The following is a 13,418-nucleotide window of genomic DNA, read 5'->3' on the forward strand; positions in this document are numbered from 1 at the left end:
TCGAGTCCAGTTTTGAACATCTCAAGCAAGGCAGTATTCTAATATCTGCATATTACAAATGCCAAACAAATATTTGGAGTTTAAATGCTATTTACAGAAAGCTCATATACAGGTTAAAGCTTGAAGCAGCGCACGCAACAAGACAAAGTCAGCTGAGATTTCCTTTCAATAGAACAACGACGACATTCACAGTATCTCCGCAAAGCATACTAACCTTCAGGGCTGCATGAAGGAACGAGGGATCCTGAATTCCTGTGATTTCTCCCAAGCGGTTTAAGAGCATTTGGCAATTCTGTGTTACAAAGGACAAAGACAGTTCATGTAAGGAGTTGAATGAGAAAGACACCAAGCTTCTGCCGCGCGTCTTGTCAGGGGCTTATGATTTTGACTAACACAAGACCCAGCACCCTGAGATAATGACACTGTCAGACTTCAATCTGAATATGTTAGAATTCTTCCAACGGGTTTACAGACTAACATTAATTTTTGTTTGTATTTAAAAGAGAATGATAAAAGGCATATCTGAGAAGAAATGGTAAAAATGCCAATAGTTACACTGGGGGAGAGGGGCAGGGCATCAGTGCCCCATGTAAATCAATCCTCTCAAAGAGAAGCAGCGTGTGCATTAGGACATATAAGGAGCCCAGGGAATGTGTGTGGGTTTGATGGAGGGCTATTTTAAGCCTAGTTGCACATGCCATTTGTGTGTGTCACTTCTCACTTACAATAAGGTGACAGAGATATAGAGCACAGTGGGCCTGGAGAATCCTCTTCCCCTCCTCCCACAAGAAGCTCTGAATTTTTGGTTAGCTAGCTGCTTGTTGGTTGAGTTACCACTCAAAAATCTTTCAATACAGAGACTGCAACCAACCCTTGACCATGAAAAACATTATTTTAGGTTTCAAGTTCTCTCTCTTCTTTTTGTTGTTAAACATCAGGAGTAAATTATATCAGAAATACAGAAATTTCACATCTGTGACCCTATGCAGAGTTCCTCAGCGTTTTATTCCACATTCCCCTTATTTACTGTGTCTGAGGTTGCTATGGGGGATAAGGAGGCAGTCCAGACTGTGGAGTTGTCAATATTGGGGTGACATGCAGTTTCACAGGTCTTTTTCACTGAGTCTGGATGGTGCAGCATGTCTACTTTTCCAGTGCCTGGCCAAGACAGGGGCTGGAATGAGAATGAGATGGCTGAAGCTCAAACCGGATAAGCCGGAGGGGATTCTCGCTGGTTGTGGAAGCAGCTCAAGAGCATGGTGGGGACAGTGTATGCTCTTCTTCTTGTGGGAGATAGGCACTCTTTGTCAATTAAGTTTGCAACTGAGAGAAGCTCAAGGAGCAGTCAAGGGACCAGAAGTCGCAGATGGCTTTGGTGGCCAGAAATCTTTTTTTCCAACCTGCATTTGGTCTTGTGATAGATTCTCTGTTGAGAATCCTTGTCAGAGCAATCCAGGCCTTTCCAACCTCCACACTGAATTATTATGAAAGGCAGATGGGGCTGCCCTTGACCACTACAGCTGGTGCAAAATGTGGAAGCCAGCCAGCTAAAAGTTATTAGCCTGAGGGAGTTCATGACACCAGTTTTCTACAGATCACACTGTGGTCCTATTCACTTCAGAATGAGTCAAACAATACTAGTCAGGAATGGTCAGCACTTGGTCTGTTGGATCTGAAAGCCTAGGGCTCCAACAACAGCATGGTGAAAGATGCATTTCAGCCTTACAGGTAGACAAAAGCATTCATCTACTGCACAGAGGTAACTCCAAAGTCTATGTGGATCACTGGACAAAGAATTTGTGGTAAATGGAGTAAGATAAAAGGGTTATATTTTATCGGTAAATGTCAAACTTGAATTTCATCACACACACATAAACTGACCAAAAAATATTTCCATAGATAATTACTGAAACTTACAGATAGAAAGAGTAAGAAAAATGCTACATGAGAATTTATTAAAGTTTGATCTATGGATATTTAACTTTGTATATTTTGACATACAACGTTGACAATATGTGTTTTAATGGCTATAAAGCTTTAACTTTTGACTCTCAATATCTACTGTCACTAAATAACTATTGTCTGGTGCCCCATAATTTCCTGCAACTGAAAATCTGAACAGATAAAAATGAAAAAATGTTTTAAAATAATCAATATTATCCATTAAATTATCACAAAATAAAAACTGAATTCTGCCAAGCCTAATGATAATCACCCACAGCACATCTGAAACCTAATACAGACGCCTCCTGACTTACACAATCGTTCCCTTCCGGAAAGCCTTGTATAATTCAAATTTGACATAAGTCGAAAACGTATACCCTTATGTTACGCAAAAATTTCCACAACTTGAAAATCCTATTTCTGGCTTATGGAACTTTTTCCGTAAGTGCGAATTTGCGCGAGTCGGGTCTTGCGTAACCTGGGGAGCATCTGTAAATGCTTCATATAAACCTAGTTACTTTGTATTAAGTGCCAGTTCTGGCATAAATACTGACTCAAAGGACTGTCCTTTTGTAGCAGTGGTCATCAGCTTTACTGTCTAAGCATCCCAGTGCTATGAATAACTTTAGAGACAGCACTGAGCTAGAGGGGTCAATTGTCCATAAAGAGTCAGAGCTCTTGATTATTCTAGTCCGTGACAATTCTTCCTGCATTAGAAACATTTCAGCAGCCTTCTAGCTCTAGCATTTGGTTTCAACTGGAATTAGAGACAGTGAGATACAGCTTTGCAATGCAGCAATCAGGAGTGTAGGAAAGACATAGCACCCAGAGAGAAATCTCCACCATCACTTCTGACATACTTGATGCTAACGAGGCTCTTTAGAAGCCCACCCTCAGTCCTATCCAGAGAGTTTTAATCTCACCAATTTGTACAATTATTTGATCCTAAATCTATTGCTCTGCAATTCCACTGTAAGATCCTTCCCATAGTCTGATAAAACTAACAGTAACTCTACACATTCAGATCTAATTTGAGTCATGTTTTCCTAGAGGAATTAAGCAAGTCACCTTTGTTTCCAACCATCCATCAAAAGTACAAACAGCAGTCATTCAATTGCTGCTATTTCACTTAGAAACATTATCAAACAAACAGCAACATGGCTTTGGAGAAATGGGTGCACCACAGTGCTTGCCCCGAAGAGCTCACATTCTTTATCCTTTTCATAATCTACAATATATAAAAAGCTAAAACTACAAAAATAAAAAATTATTGAGAATGCACTGAGTAAAAACCAATCTTACTGCCCCCTCCCCGCCCCCCAAAGATAAACACTTAGGTTAATTCTTGGATAAAAACTCTCCCTATCCCCCAGCTACTCCTGAGAAAAAAGAAACAGGAAATTCTTATGACTAACAGGCAGTAGAATGGGAAATTGCATGCTGATCTAATGCCAACATTCTGAGGATCAGGGTTGCAGTCCTTTCACAAAGGCAAACCAATTATATCATGTTTCTATTTTTGCTGCCACACCAAGTTGTATTCCAGTTGCTTAACTCCCCTTTGCGCTGCAGGGCATTTTCTTTTCTTTTTTCGGTCTGGAGGAAAACTCAACATAAACCTTTTACCTACATCTAACCCACGTTAATAAAAAACACACAATAACTAAACACAAGCCAGGACAAGACATGTTGTGTGCTCAACGAGGAACAGTTTTACTGTGAAAGAGGGACTAAGCAACTAGAGTCAACAGGCAACTCTCTGTCTTAAGTGACCTTTATGGACGTATCCCGAAGGCTTCTGGTGGAATTTTATCCAACCTTTAGTTAAAGACCATTTCCTACTCGCCAATCAGTTTGTGTTGTTCCTCTGGCTCTCCACTAAGGCACAATTTATTGTACTAGCATGTCAGTCACAAGACTAGGGTTTAGCAACTGAAGGTTTCCTCTGTACAACATATTGAGAGGGTTTGCATTCATGGCAAACAACCACTGGCAAGTGCCAACACATCTGCATTGGCATGTTTTAAGTGTCATATTTATTAAATGGTTTAAAAATCCCCACTCTCTTCTGACTGGTCTTTGTGTTGTGCCACCTCGGAAACTAGACATATGTAACTGAAACAATTATAATATATGGCAGCACCACAAACGTGCCTGGCACGTTACAAGAAAGGGAGTCCCTTCCCAGAAGAACTTACAATACACGTTAAGACTATAGCAACAGAATAGGATGCTAAACAACAAGGGGCTGACAGAGGGGAAGATGATGGTGTAATCAGCTAAGGGAGTCATGAGAGTCCTAGCTTTGTTGTTTTAAAATGACTATGGAATATAAACTACCTGAAGTAATATGCTTTGAGGACAGATTTAAAGCAGGAAAGGATAGAGGCAGGATAGACTGCAGAAATAGCAGTCTGCATGAAGGACAACACTGTGGCCTGCATGGAAGCAGCACACAAGATAGGTGACCTTTACCAACTGCATTTTAACTTCACATTTATCATGCTTGGAAAACAGATATCAAGAAGATTAAAAACCTACTGATGGACATTAACAACAATTCCAGCATTTGTGCAGTAAAACCTTTTGCAATCCAATACCTAGCTAGATTGAAGGATGAAAATAGTTGGCCATTGCTTTAGTGTACATATGCAGACTCTGAGTCTTGTACAATTTTGACATTAGAACTGCATAAATACTGCACAATTAGAAACACACACAAAATCAATCGCCTGTTCCCACTGATTTCTCCAATGCAGAACCCACAGCCAAATTATCTCAAGAACATAGGTTCCCTGAACATCTTGGATTCGGCTGAAGTCCCTGGCCTTTCAAACTTAAATGAGATTGAAAGTGAATCTATTCATGTTCTCTTCATGTTACAGGATGTCTATGGACATACAACTTGCATCCTTCAGAACAGTTTTAATTGGGTCCTCTAAAGGCAAGTAATACAACCTACATTAAAAAAGGTTTCAGAAGATAAGTCTTTGTACATGGCACAGAAGTTAAAGGTGGCTGTTTTAATAATGGCAAGAGGTAAAATGAATTACTGAGGGGTTTTATAGACAGAAATGGTGTCCACAGACTTCACAGATTCCAAGGCCAGAAGGGACCATTATGATCATCTATATCTATATAACACAGGCCAGAAAACTTCCCCAAAATAATTCCTAGAGCAGATTTTAGAAAAATATCCAATCTTGATTTAAAAATTATCAGTGACAGAGAATCCACCACTGCCCTTGGTAAATTGTTCCAATGGTAAATTACTCTCACCATTAAAAATTTACACTTTATTGCCAGTCTGAATTTGTCTAGCTTCAACTTGGATCATGTTTTGGATGGATTATCCATCTACTGAATCATGTTATACCTTTCTCTGTGAAACTGAGAAGCACATTAAATATTTGTTCCCCATGGAGATACTTCCCCTAGTGTATTCCCAAACATTCTTCCCAGTTGGGCAGCAAGATAGAGGGATAGAGTAGGTTTTCAGAAAGTTATTTCTTGCAAATTATTTTATCCCTATGTACTAATCCACCAAAAAAATTTAAAAGTGGAGTCCCAAGAAAATTCTAAGTCATTCCAGTGATGTCTGGTGGTAGTTTGCTTGTTTGTTTTCTTTTGTTTTTGTTTGTTTAAATGTAGCACTTCAGTCACTAATGAAACAAGACACAATTCATGCTGTTAACAGCAAAGGTGTACTTTAGAATGCAGACAGATAAATATTCACTGGGGTTAGCCTCCTTCATGGAGACAGAAATTCATGCTTCCGTAGCTGTTCTTTTCAATGGCCTGCATGAATCAAGTGTGTGTGTGTGGGGGGGGGGGGAGTCCTCAGTGGGATTCCTAGTGTGCAGATGTTCTTTGTAGACACCTGCTCTGTTACTAATTGATCCCTCCCACGGCACCCTTGGCAGAAAGCATAAGGAATGAATGGGCCATGGAGCTCGAACTCTTTTCTTCACTTTAGACATGTCCCGCCAAGTCAGTGTTGAGGCACATTGGCAGTGGCAACATACAGAGATGAGGGAAGCTCGCATTGTCACTGCTTGTCCCGTACACTTTCCATAGAATAATTCAGTCTTCAGCACGGTCAACCAGCAACCTTACACTAAACTTCCCTTCCCCCGGAATACTTTTACTGCTCCCACTTAAGGATTCAAGCATGGGTCTCTGTTCACCACAGGCCTGATCCAAAGCCCACTGAAGTCAAAAGAAAAACTCTCATTGATAGAAGCTGGAAGCACCCAGTCATTATGACATTTCGGGGTGCAATCCAAACCAGTGAGAGGCTGTCACTCCTGCCCTGCAACCTGGGGTGCCTCACAATGCTTTGCTCCTGTAGCTCCCAACCTGGGCTCCTCACAAACAGCATCCTGAGTGTCTGTGTCCAGCCTCAGCCTTGGTCCAGCAACTCTGACCCAAACAGTCTGTCAGCAAACATCAAGCCACACTCTGGCTTTCAGCAGTCTTGGCTACTACTTGCAGGGTGACCCCAACACACTCCCTGTCCTGGATTTCTCCCCCCAAAAAACATGTGTTCTGCACTGTCCAGCCCTCTGCTGGTATATTAGGTCTGTTGCCCCTCTAAGGGGATCAATATACCACAGTCTGCGACCTTAAATGAAGCTACCCAAAACAATTCACAATCCTGGATTAGTTTTAATTAAAGAAAAAAGAAAAACAAGTTTATTTAACTATAAGGAGTATAAGTATAAAGCACAAAAGTCAAAAATGGTTGCAAGAAAAAAAGATAAAATGCTTCCTAGTACTAAACTTAACAAGTTTGACTTGTTTCAAGCTGAAGACCCTTACCACATGCTTCCAGCAACATTGCTGACCAAATTCTCAGGCCAGGATCTGCTCCCGAAGTCCAATGGCTGTTTCTTTTGCCTTTTGGGTGAAAAGGCGAGAGATAGATAGGGAAAGATAATTTGGGGTGTTTTTGCCCCTCACCTTTGAAAAGCATTTTCCTGAGGGTTATCCCTAGTTAAAGTTCATTCCTGCTGTGAGGATGGAGTCAAGAAACCTGGTGGTGAAAGAGGTTCCATAGTATTTGCTACTTTCCTGCCCCCTTTCCTTGCCAAAGAATGACCGGTTGATAAATGATGGCCCATCAGCTTTGATGACACCTGGCTAGAAGCATCAGCTTTGTCTTTTGTCTTTGAGAAACAGGTTTACCCACTCCCCAAACTTGTCTGGTAAACACACTTCAATCATGATTTTAGCTTACGTTCATAACTTTACATATAACGTTGTCACATACTTTTCACCATGATATTACTGACCAGCAGGTTATTCGTTTTCAAATGATATCTTACAAGCCATATTGTGAACAAAGATTATTACAACCGTGTGTAGGGTGTGAATACAGGGGTGCACTTGGGTACAGTCACTCCCAAGCAAGATCTTCAACAGACACATGAAGCTCCATAGTCAAGGTGTTATGAAAGCTGTGTCCATTCCTTCTCAGATGCACAGGTGGGGGAAAGAAAATAAAGACATCACAAAAGATTTCAGTCCAACCAGTCGAGAGGAACATTCACGCTTAGGTTTAAGGCACTTCCATCAAAAAGCTGAAGAAAACTTTCTTAATATCTTTGATCTCTCAAATCTTAAAATTCTTCCCATTTGACACTAGCTAGCTAACATGAACGGTTTTAAAATCACGTACAATGTTAAGTCACAAATATATGGATGTTACTACAGCAAACCGATGGCAGAACATGACTCATGTTAGCATCTGTCCATACCCAGCAAATCATCCCTATATTATAGGAAACATCATCATTCCTCAAAGATGCTGCAAGTCTGCCAAAGAGATCTCTTGCCCTTCACAAAATAAATTGATGACATCATGACCGGCCGATAAAGTAAATGCCACAACACGGTTAACACTGTGGTAAGCGTGTAAAGAAAAGAAGTTTGTAAAATGCACTAAACGGGTACATACTGCGTAAGTGCCAAATACTGTATTAGCCTTTTAATTTATTAACTGAAAAGATGAAAAAGTAAAGTGCATCGGCTGAACTTTTCTGGTACGACTCTTTTGGAGCCGGTGTGGGATACTTTTGAGTTTAAATTCCGGGATATAATAGAACTAAAGGAAGGAATTATTGGGGATCGTTAACCTTTTGTGGTGGTCATGGAACTAACCTCCTCCCTCTCTGGTCCCATCACCCAGGGGCGGCTCTATGTTTTTTGCCACCCCAAGCACGGCAGTCAGGTGGCCTTCGGCGGCGTGCCTGCGGACGGTCCACTGGTCACGCGGATTCGGCGGCATTTCTGCGGGTGATCTGCCGGTCCCGCGCCTTCGGCACCCGCCACCGAATGGCCGCGGGACCGGCGGACCTCCCGCAGACGTGCCGCGGAAGGCCGCCTGACTGCCGCCCTCACAGCGACCGGCACGCCGCCCCCCGCGGCTTGCCGCCCCAGGCACGGGATTGCTTTGCTGGTGCCCAGAGCCGCCCCTGCCATCATCACCCAGCAGGGCTTGGGGTTTGGTCGAAGCCGGCCCTGGGCGAGGGGAATGACCATCCCCCCTGAAAACCACACCTGGGGGTGACGATCCAAGGGAACCCCGGGGCGCTCACCCCTGAGGTCGCCACGGCCTCCCCGGGGAGCGGGGACGAGTCCAAGGCAGCGGAGGACAAAGGGCATGAAACAGACAAGCCGGAGTGAAAGAGCCAGTGGGCGGCGCCCCCCGGGGTCCCCTGAACGCCTCCGGCTCAGCTGACCCGTCTCGCCAGCCCGCCGCACGGGGCAGCCCCGCAGCGAGGTTTCCATTGCCAGTGGGCCCAAGCCAGAGCCCCGGGCCCGCCCCGCCCCGCATCCACATCTCTGCCCCCAAGCAGCGGCCCCCCCAGGGGAGCAGGATCCCAGGGCTACCCTCCCCGGCCGGGAGAGAGCGCCCCCCCCGGGCTCTCACCGTGCCCTGGCTCTCGGCGGCGCCCTCCGCGGCCTCGGCCTGCAGCTCCGCCGTCATCCCGGGCCCCGCTCGGCCGCCGCCGCCCGGCCCCAGCCAGCCCGGCCGCGGGAAACCCTGCGCGCGCCCCCGCCGCCCGGGGCCGCGCCCGCTCGCTCCTCAGCTCTGCCGAGCACCCCCCCGGCTGGGCACGCGGCGCGCCCCCGCCGGGCACTGCCTTCGGGGAGCCCCGCCCTCCGCTGGGCACAGCCCGCCCCTCCCCCCCCGAAACACCCTCCTCGCAGAGGGGAACAGCCCCCCCTCCGTGGGCACAGCCCAGGAGGCTCCCTGAGGTGGGCACAGCCCCACTCCGTGCTGGAAGGGAGTCAGTGATGACACAGTCCCCACCCCCCTGGCACGACAGTGGCAACCCCTCGCCCCCCTGTCACCCCCTCACCCACTGCGAGCCATCACCTGGCACCGGCACCACACTGAGGGGGCCACGCTCCAATGCCCCCAGCGCAGCACTGCGAGCTTCCCCCAGCATCGTACCGCCCTGGCACATCTCCCCCCAGCGGGCTGAGCCCTGGCTGTGTCACAGCCCTGCCTCGCCCCAAGCGGCACAAGGCTGCCATCCCATTTCCATCCCCACCTGGCGCCCATAGGAACCTAGTACCTGCTCTCGTACTCCAGGCAGCTCATGGAAAGCTCAAATCGCTGTAATCCTGATGAAAAGTAAACAAGCGTCCATAGGGCCGTACAGCTATCTAGCGAGGGTAGTTATTGGCCCCCGTTCCCACTGTATCTGAGCACCTCACAGTCCTTATGCAGTTTGGGGAATGCTATTATCCCCTCTTTACAGATAGTGAACTGAGGCACAGGGAGACTAAGTACTTACCTACCGGTCATCTTACTTACGGGTCATCTGTGGCAGATCAGGGATTTAACCCAGGTTGCCCCCTCCTAGGCTAGTGCTCTAACCCGGGGCCTTCCCCTCTTTCCTTAAACAGTATTCCCTTCCACAGCAACCCTCATAAAAGGATGGACCTGGCTGCATGCTCTGAGATTCTGTCTAGTTCAGACTGTCCAAACCCCACTGCACTGTTACATCATTGGGTCACTTCAAACCATCACCTAGAAACCGCCTCACCTGTTTGAGCTGATTAACTATCGTACTGGCTAGCCGAGCTCCGGTTCTTTAGATATTGCTTCTGGGCTAGATATTTATTTTTGAGCGTTGTAAACCTGAGCACTCATTACACTGCCTCTGACGAAGTGGGTATTCACCCACGAAAGCTTATGCTCCAATACGTCTGTTAATCTTTAAGGTGCCACAGGACTCTTTGTCACTCATTACTAAGATTGTAAGCTCTTTGGGATGGACCATCGTTTTGGTCTGTCCATGTACAGGACCTAGCACAGTGGGTCCTAGCCCAAATCCTAGGGCTCCCAGGTGCTACTGCAATATAAAGAATAATAGTAGGAGAGAATCAGCCCTGGAAACTCTCTGTGGTGGTTGATGTTTTAGACTGGAGGACTACATGCTATTTATGGGACTGCAACTGTTGCATGGCTGGGCTTTTGTCCTCTCATGTTCACAAAGTGCAATTCTCAAAGCTTTGGTGAAACATGCCTTATTCTGGTGCTGCCACCCCTTTCACGGGCAGGCAGATGAGGTTTTGTAACAAAATATTTTGAAAGCATCTAACCGTCCCAGAAATATTGTCATGAAAGTGTTTTGAAAATATGTCAATAAAGACAGTGCTTGTTTGGCTGTAAACATCCCCCTGCCCTGAGGGAAACCCAAACACTGCAGCTTGGGCTTAGCATGGGAAAGCTAGAACAGTGTCCAGAAAGAAACGGAAATGAAACGGAGTTGTTCTGTTCACTGGCCCAACTCAGTGAAGTGAAAAACATGCCCACATCACTGCAGGAAAGGAAAGGAAAATGGTAAAATTCAATCAGTTTTACTGATATGATGCAGGGAGGATGTGCATTTGCAAAAATATACGTATGGGGCTAAATCCTCTGCTATGGGTGATGGCCTAGGGCACAAGAAGGGGTGCCAAACTGGCTTTAATCCATCTGTGCACTCCTGATCTTGGACTAGCTTTGTACCAGCCCAAACCAGCGGTGTAAATTGGGGCAGCCAAGGGGGTAATCTGGCATTTGGGGCTGGTCTAGCCCACATTTCTCTGGCCACACCACCTGCACCAAAGGAAGATACTCCCTGCCCCCTAGGGTGGTCAACCTGTAGGCAGCACACTAACTTTAGGTTCCTCTTTGGTGGTTGTGGTGCAGAGTGTCCTTTCGTCAAGAAAAAAAATCCAGGCTGTATTTTTTTAATCTGCCAGCATGCCATGAAACTGCACAGCTCTGGCTGAAGTGTTTTCCCTACTTTGCCTTCCAAATGGCTGGAGCTGCATTAGCTATTAGCATTCATTATAGGCTATTTTCTAGAATAGTTCTCTCTTCCTAGAGACAGCTGTTGCTTGTGCCTTATGAAGCGGAGCTCCGTGTTCGGACAAATGCCTTTCTACAGGACTAAAAGCTGTCGACCTGCAGGTAGTTCTGACTGATTGGAAGGTTGGGTTGTCCCCTTTATCTGTTAGTGACTGACTTTCACTCGACAACCAGTACTAGGAACACAGCAAGGGTGACACTTCTTGCCCCTTAGTTCAAAGTGCCAAGCCTCTCAGAGCATTCATGAACTGGTAATTCCACCAACCACGTGGAGAAAGCCTAGAACATTAGTTACATAATAGCTTTACATGTCAGAGATGCGTAGGTGTGTCTCACCTGCTATGTACTTTTCATTAACAGCAGGGTAACTCATTAGAAAAGTTACATCATTGACTACTCTAACTTGAGGCTGCTACAGTTTACTCTCATCTAACTTTTAAATTGATATGTGAATCTCATGCTGGTGAAGACATCAAATAAGTAACCCCAGAGAATAAAGTCCTCCATTTCTCCACAGGGCAGGTACAGCACAAGCACTGGCAGTGCAAGCTCCTGCCCTTCTGCACCCCGCCCATATGCCTCTCGCCTGAACTGCAGGACGGGTCTCCTCAGGAGTGAGAGGGGAATTCATGCTGCAGGACTTCTCTATTGGGATTGACAACAAGAGGGCCAGTTGTATTGGTGCTTGATATGGTTTGGACTGTTATCCAGTGGGGAATGGCCTGAGCCCAAGCTCTTTTCATACAGTCCACTAAGCGGCCACCCCATGGCAAAATTTGTGGCCACTACTTGAGCCCAGCCTTATCCAGGAGGTGCAGTAATAGCATCTGGCCAAGGGGCTATGCCCAACCCCTCCTTACCCCGAAGAACACACCAACCTAATTTCAGGAAGGGAAGTAAATTAATAAACCCAATAGAGAATCCAATAGCACTCACATACTAAGAGGACACACACATTTATAAAGAGTTCTCTTGGTCATCTTCTTATGAATCAGTGTTGATTTTCTGTTACAAAAAAAGAAGCATGTTTAATGTAGTTGGTTTCCATAGTACGGGATCACCATTTCAACCTGCCTATCAAATTAAATCCTGACCTATCACATTTTTCCAGGGCTGATCATGACAAGAGCAGCAACAACAAAAAGAGGGGGAAAAAGCCACGTTTGCCACCAGGGCCACAAGGTGGCCCTCTGACTCTGCTGACTTCATAAAACAAACAGTTCAGCTGGTACTACAGCGTTAGGTCAACATAAGCTGCCTTACATCGACTTAATTACGTCAGCATATACCCTACGGCCTTGCTCCCACTGATGTAAGTGCCCTACTACACCGACCTAATAATGCCACCTCCACAAGAGGCGTAGGTCTTATGTCGGTGTAGTTAAGGGGATGCAGTGTCCCTGCAGACGTAACTTACATCTATTGCCTGTCATCCTGGAGCCGTGAAATTGACAAGAAAGCCGGCTCCTGGCTTCCCAGTCAGGCTGCTGCCCAGTTTCCACTCCAAGCCACCTGGGCTGCTGACTCAGGCTGCTGCTGCCTGGGCTCTCTACTCCCCGCAGGGAGTCCTGCTGCACCCCAGGGTCTTAGCTCCGCACTCCCAGCCGGGCTGCCAAAGTTGAAATGTTTTCACAGACACCTGTCAATTTCAGCTAAGTTTTTGCTGGGACAGTTTCTGAGGTCCAGGGCTCTCTGCTCATTTCTAACCAGAGCAAGAGAGAGGAATTGAAAGCCTGTCCTTTTCGGCACACTTGTATTTCATGCAATCATTTGAAAGGTTCTGTTTTCATTCCAATGCAAAGCATACAAGTTCTGAGTCCTCGAAAAGTTGTCCCGAACCAGAATTGTCATCCTCTGGCCAGCTCTAGTTATGAGCTGTGTACTGCAGAGGGCTATCTTGAGATCCGTGTCTTGAACAGCACGGAGCACAAATGCGGCATGTAAAATATAAGATGATCTAGCTTACTATTTGGAAGGGAACAGCCCCTCAACCTCCCTGTGCCACCCCCTCCCCCCCAATCTTCTGTCCCTGCCTGTCCAGATGTGGCACTCAGAAAAAACCTGGTACCCCTGAATTTGTACATCTGTCATAATTCCCATC

General features: G+C 46.0%; 1 protein-coding gene across 8 annotated transcripts in view; it reads right to left on the reverse strand.

The window, feature by feature from the left end:
* Positions 1-8,935, reverse strand: part of USP28 (ubiquitin specific peptidase 28) — a 41,929-nt gene extending 32,994 nt beyond the window's left edge. For all 8 annotated transcript variants that reach the window (XM_065417292.1, XM_065417293.1, XM_065417291.1 and 5 more), the window contains exons 1-2: positions 8,879-8,935; positions 215-292 (exon numbers count right to left, since the gene is read on the reverse strand). In XM_065417292.1, coding sequence (XP_065273364.1) covers positions 215-292; positions 8,879-8,935 — 135 coding nt within the window. The remainder of the gene's footprint in view (positions 1-214; positions 293-8,878) is intronic.
* Between the last annotated feature and the right edge of the window lie 4,483 nt (positions 8,936-13,418).

This window comes from Emys orbicularis, chromosome 15, assembly GCF_028017835.1.
Source record: "Emys orbicularis isolate rEmyOrb1 chromosome 15, rEmyOrb1.hap1, whole genome shotgun sequence".
Lineage (NCBI taxonomy): Eukaryota > Metazoa > Chordata > Testudines > Emydidae > Emys > Emys orbicularis.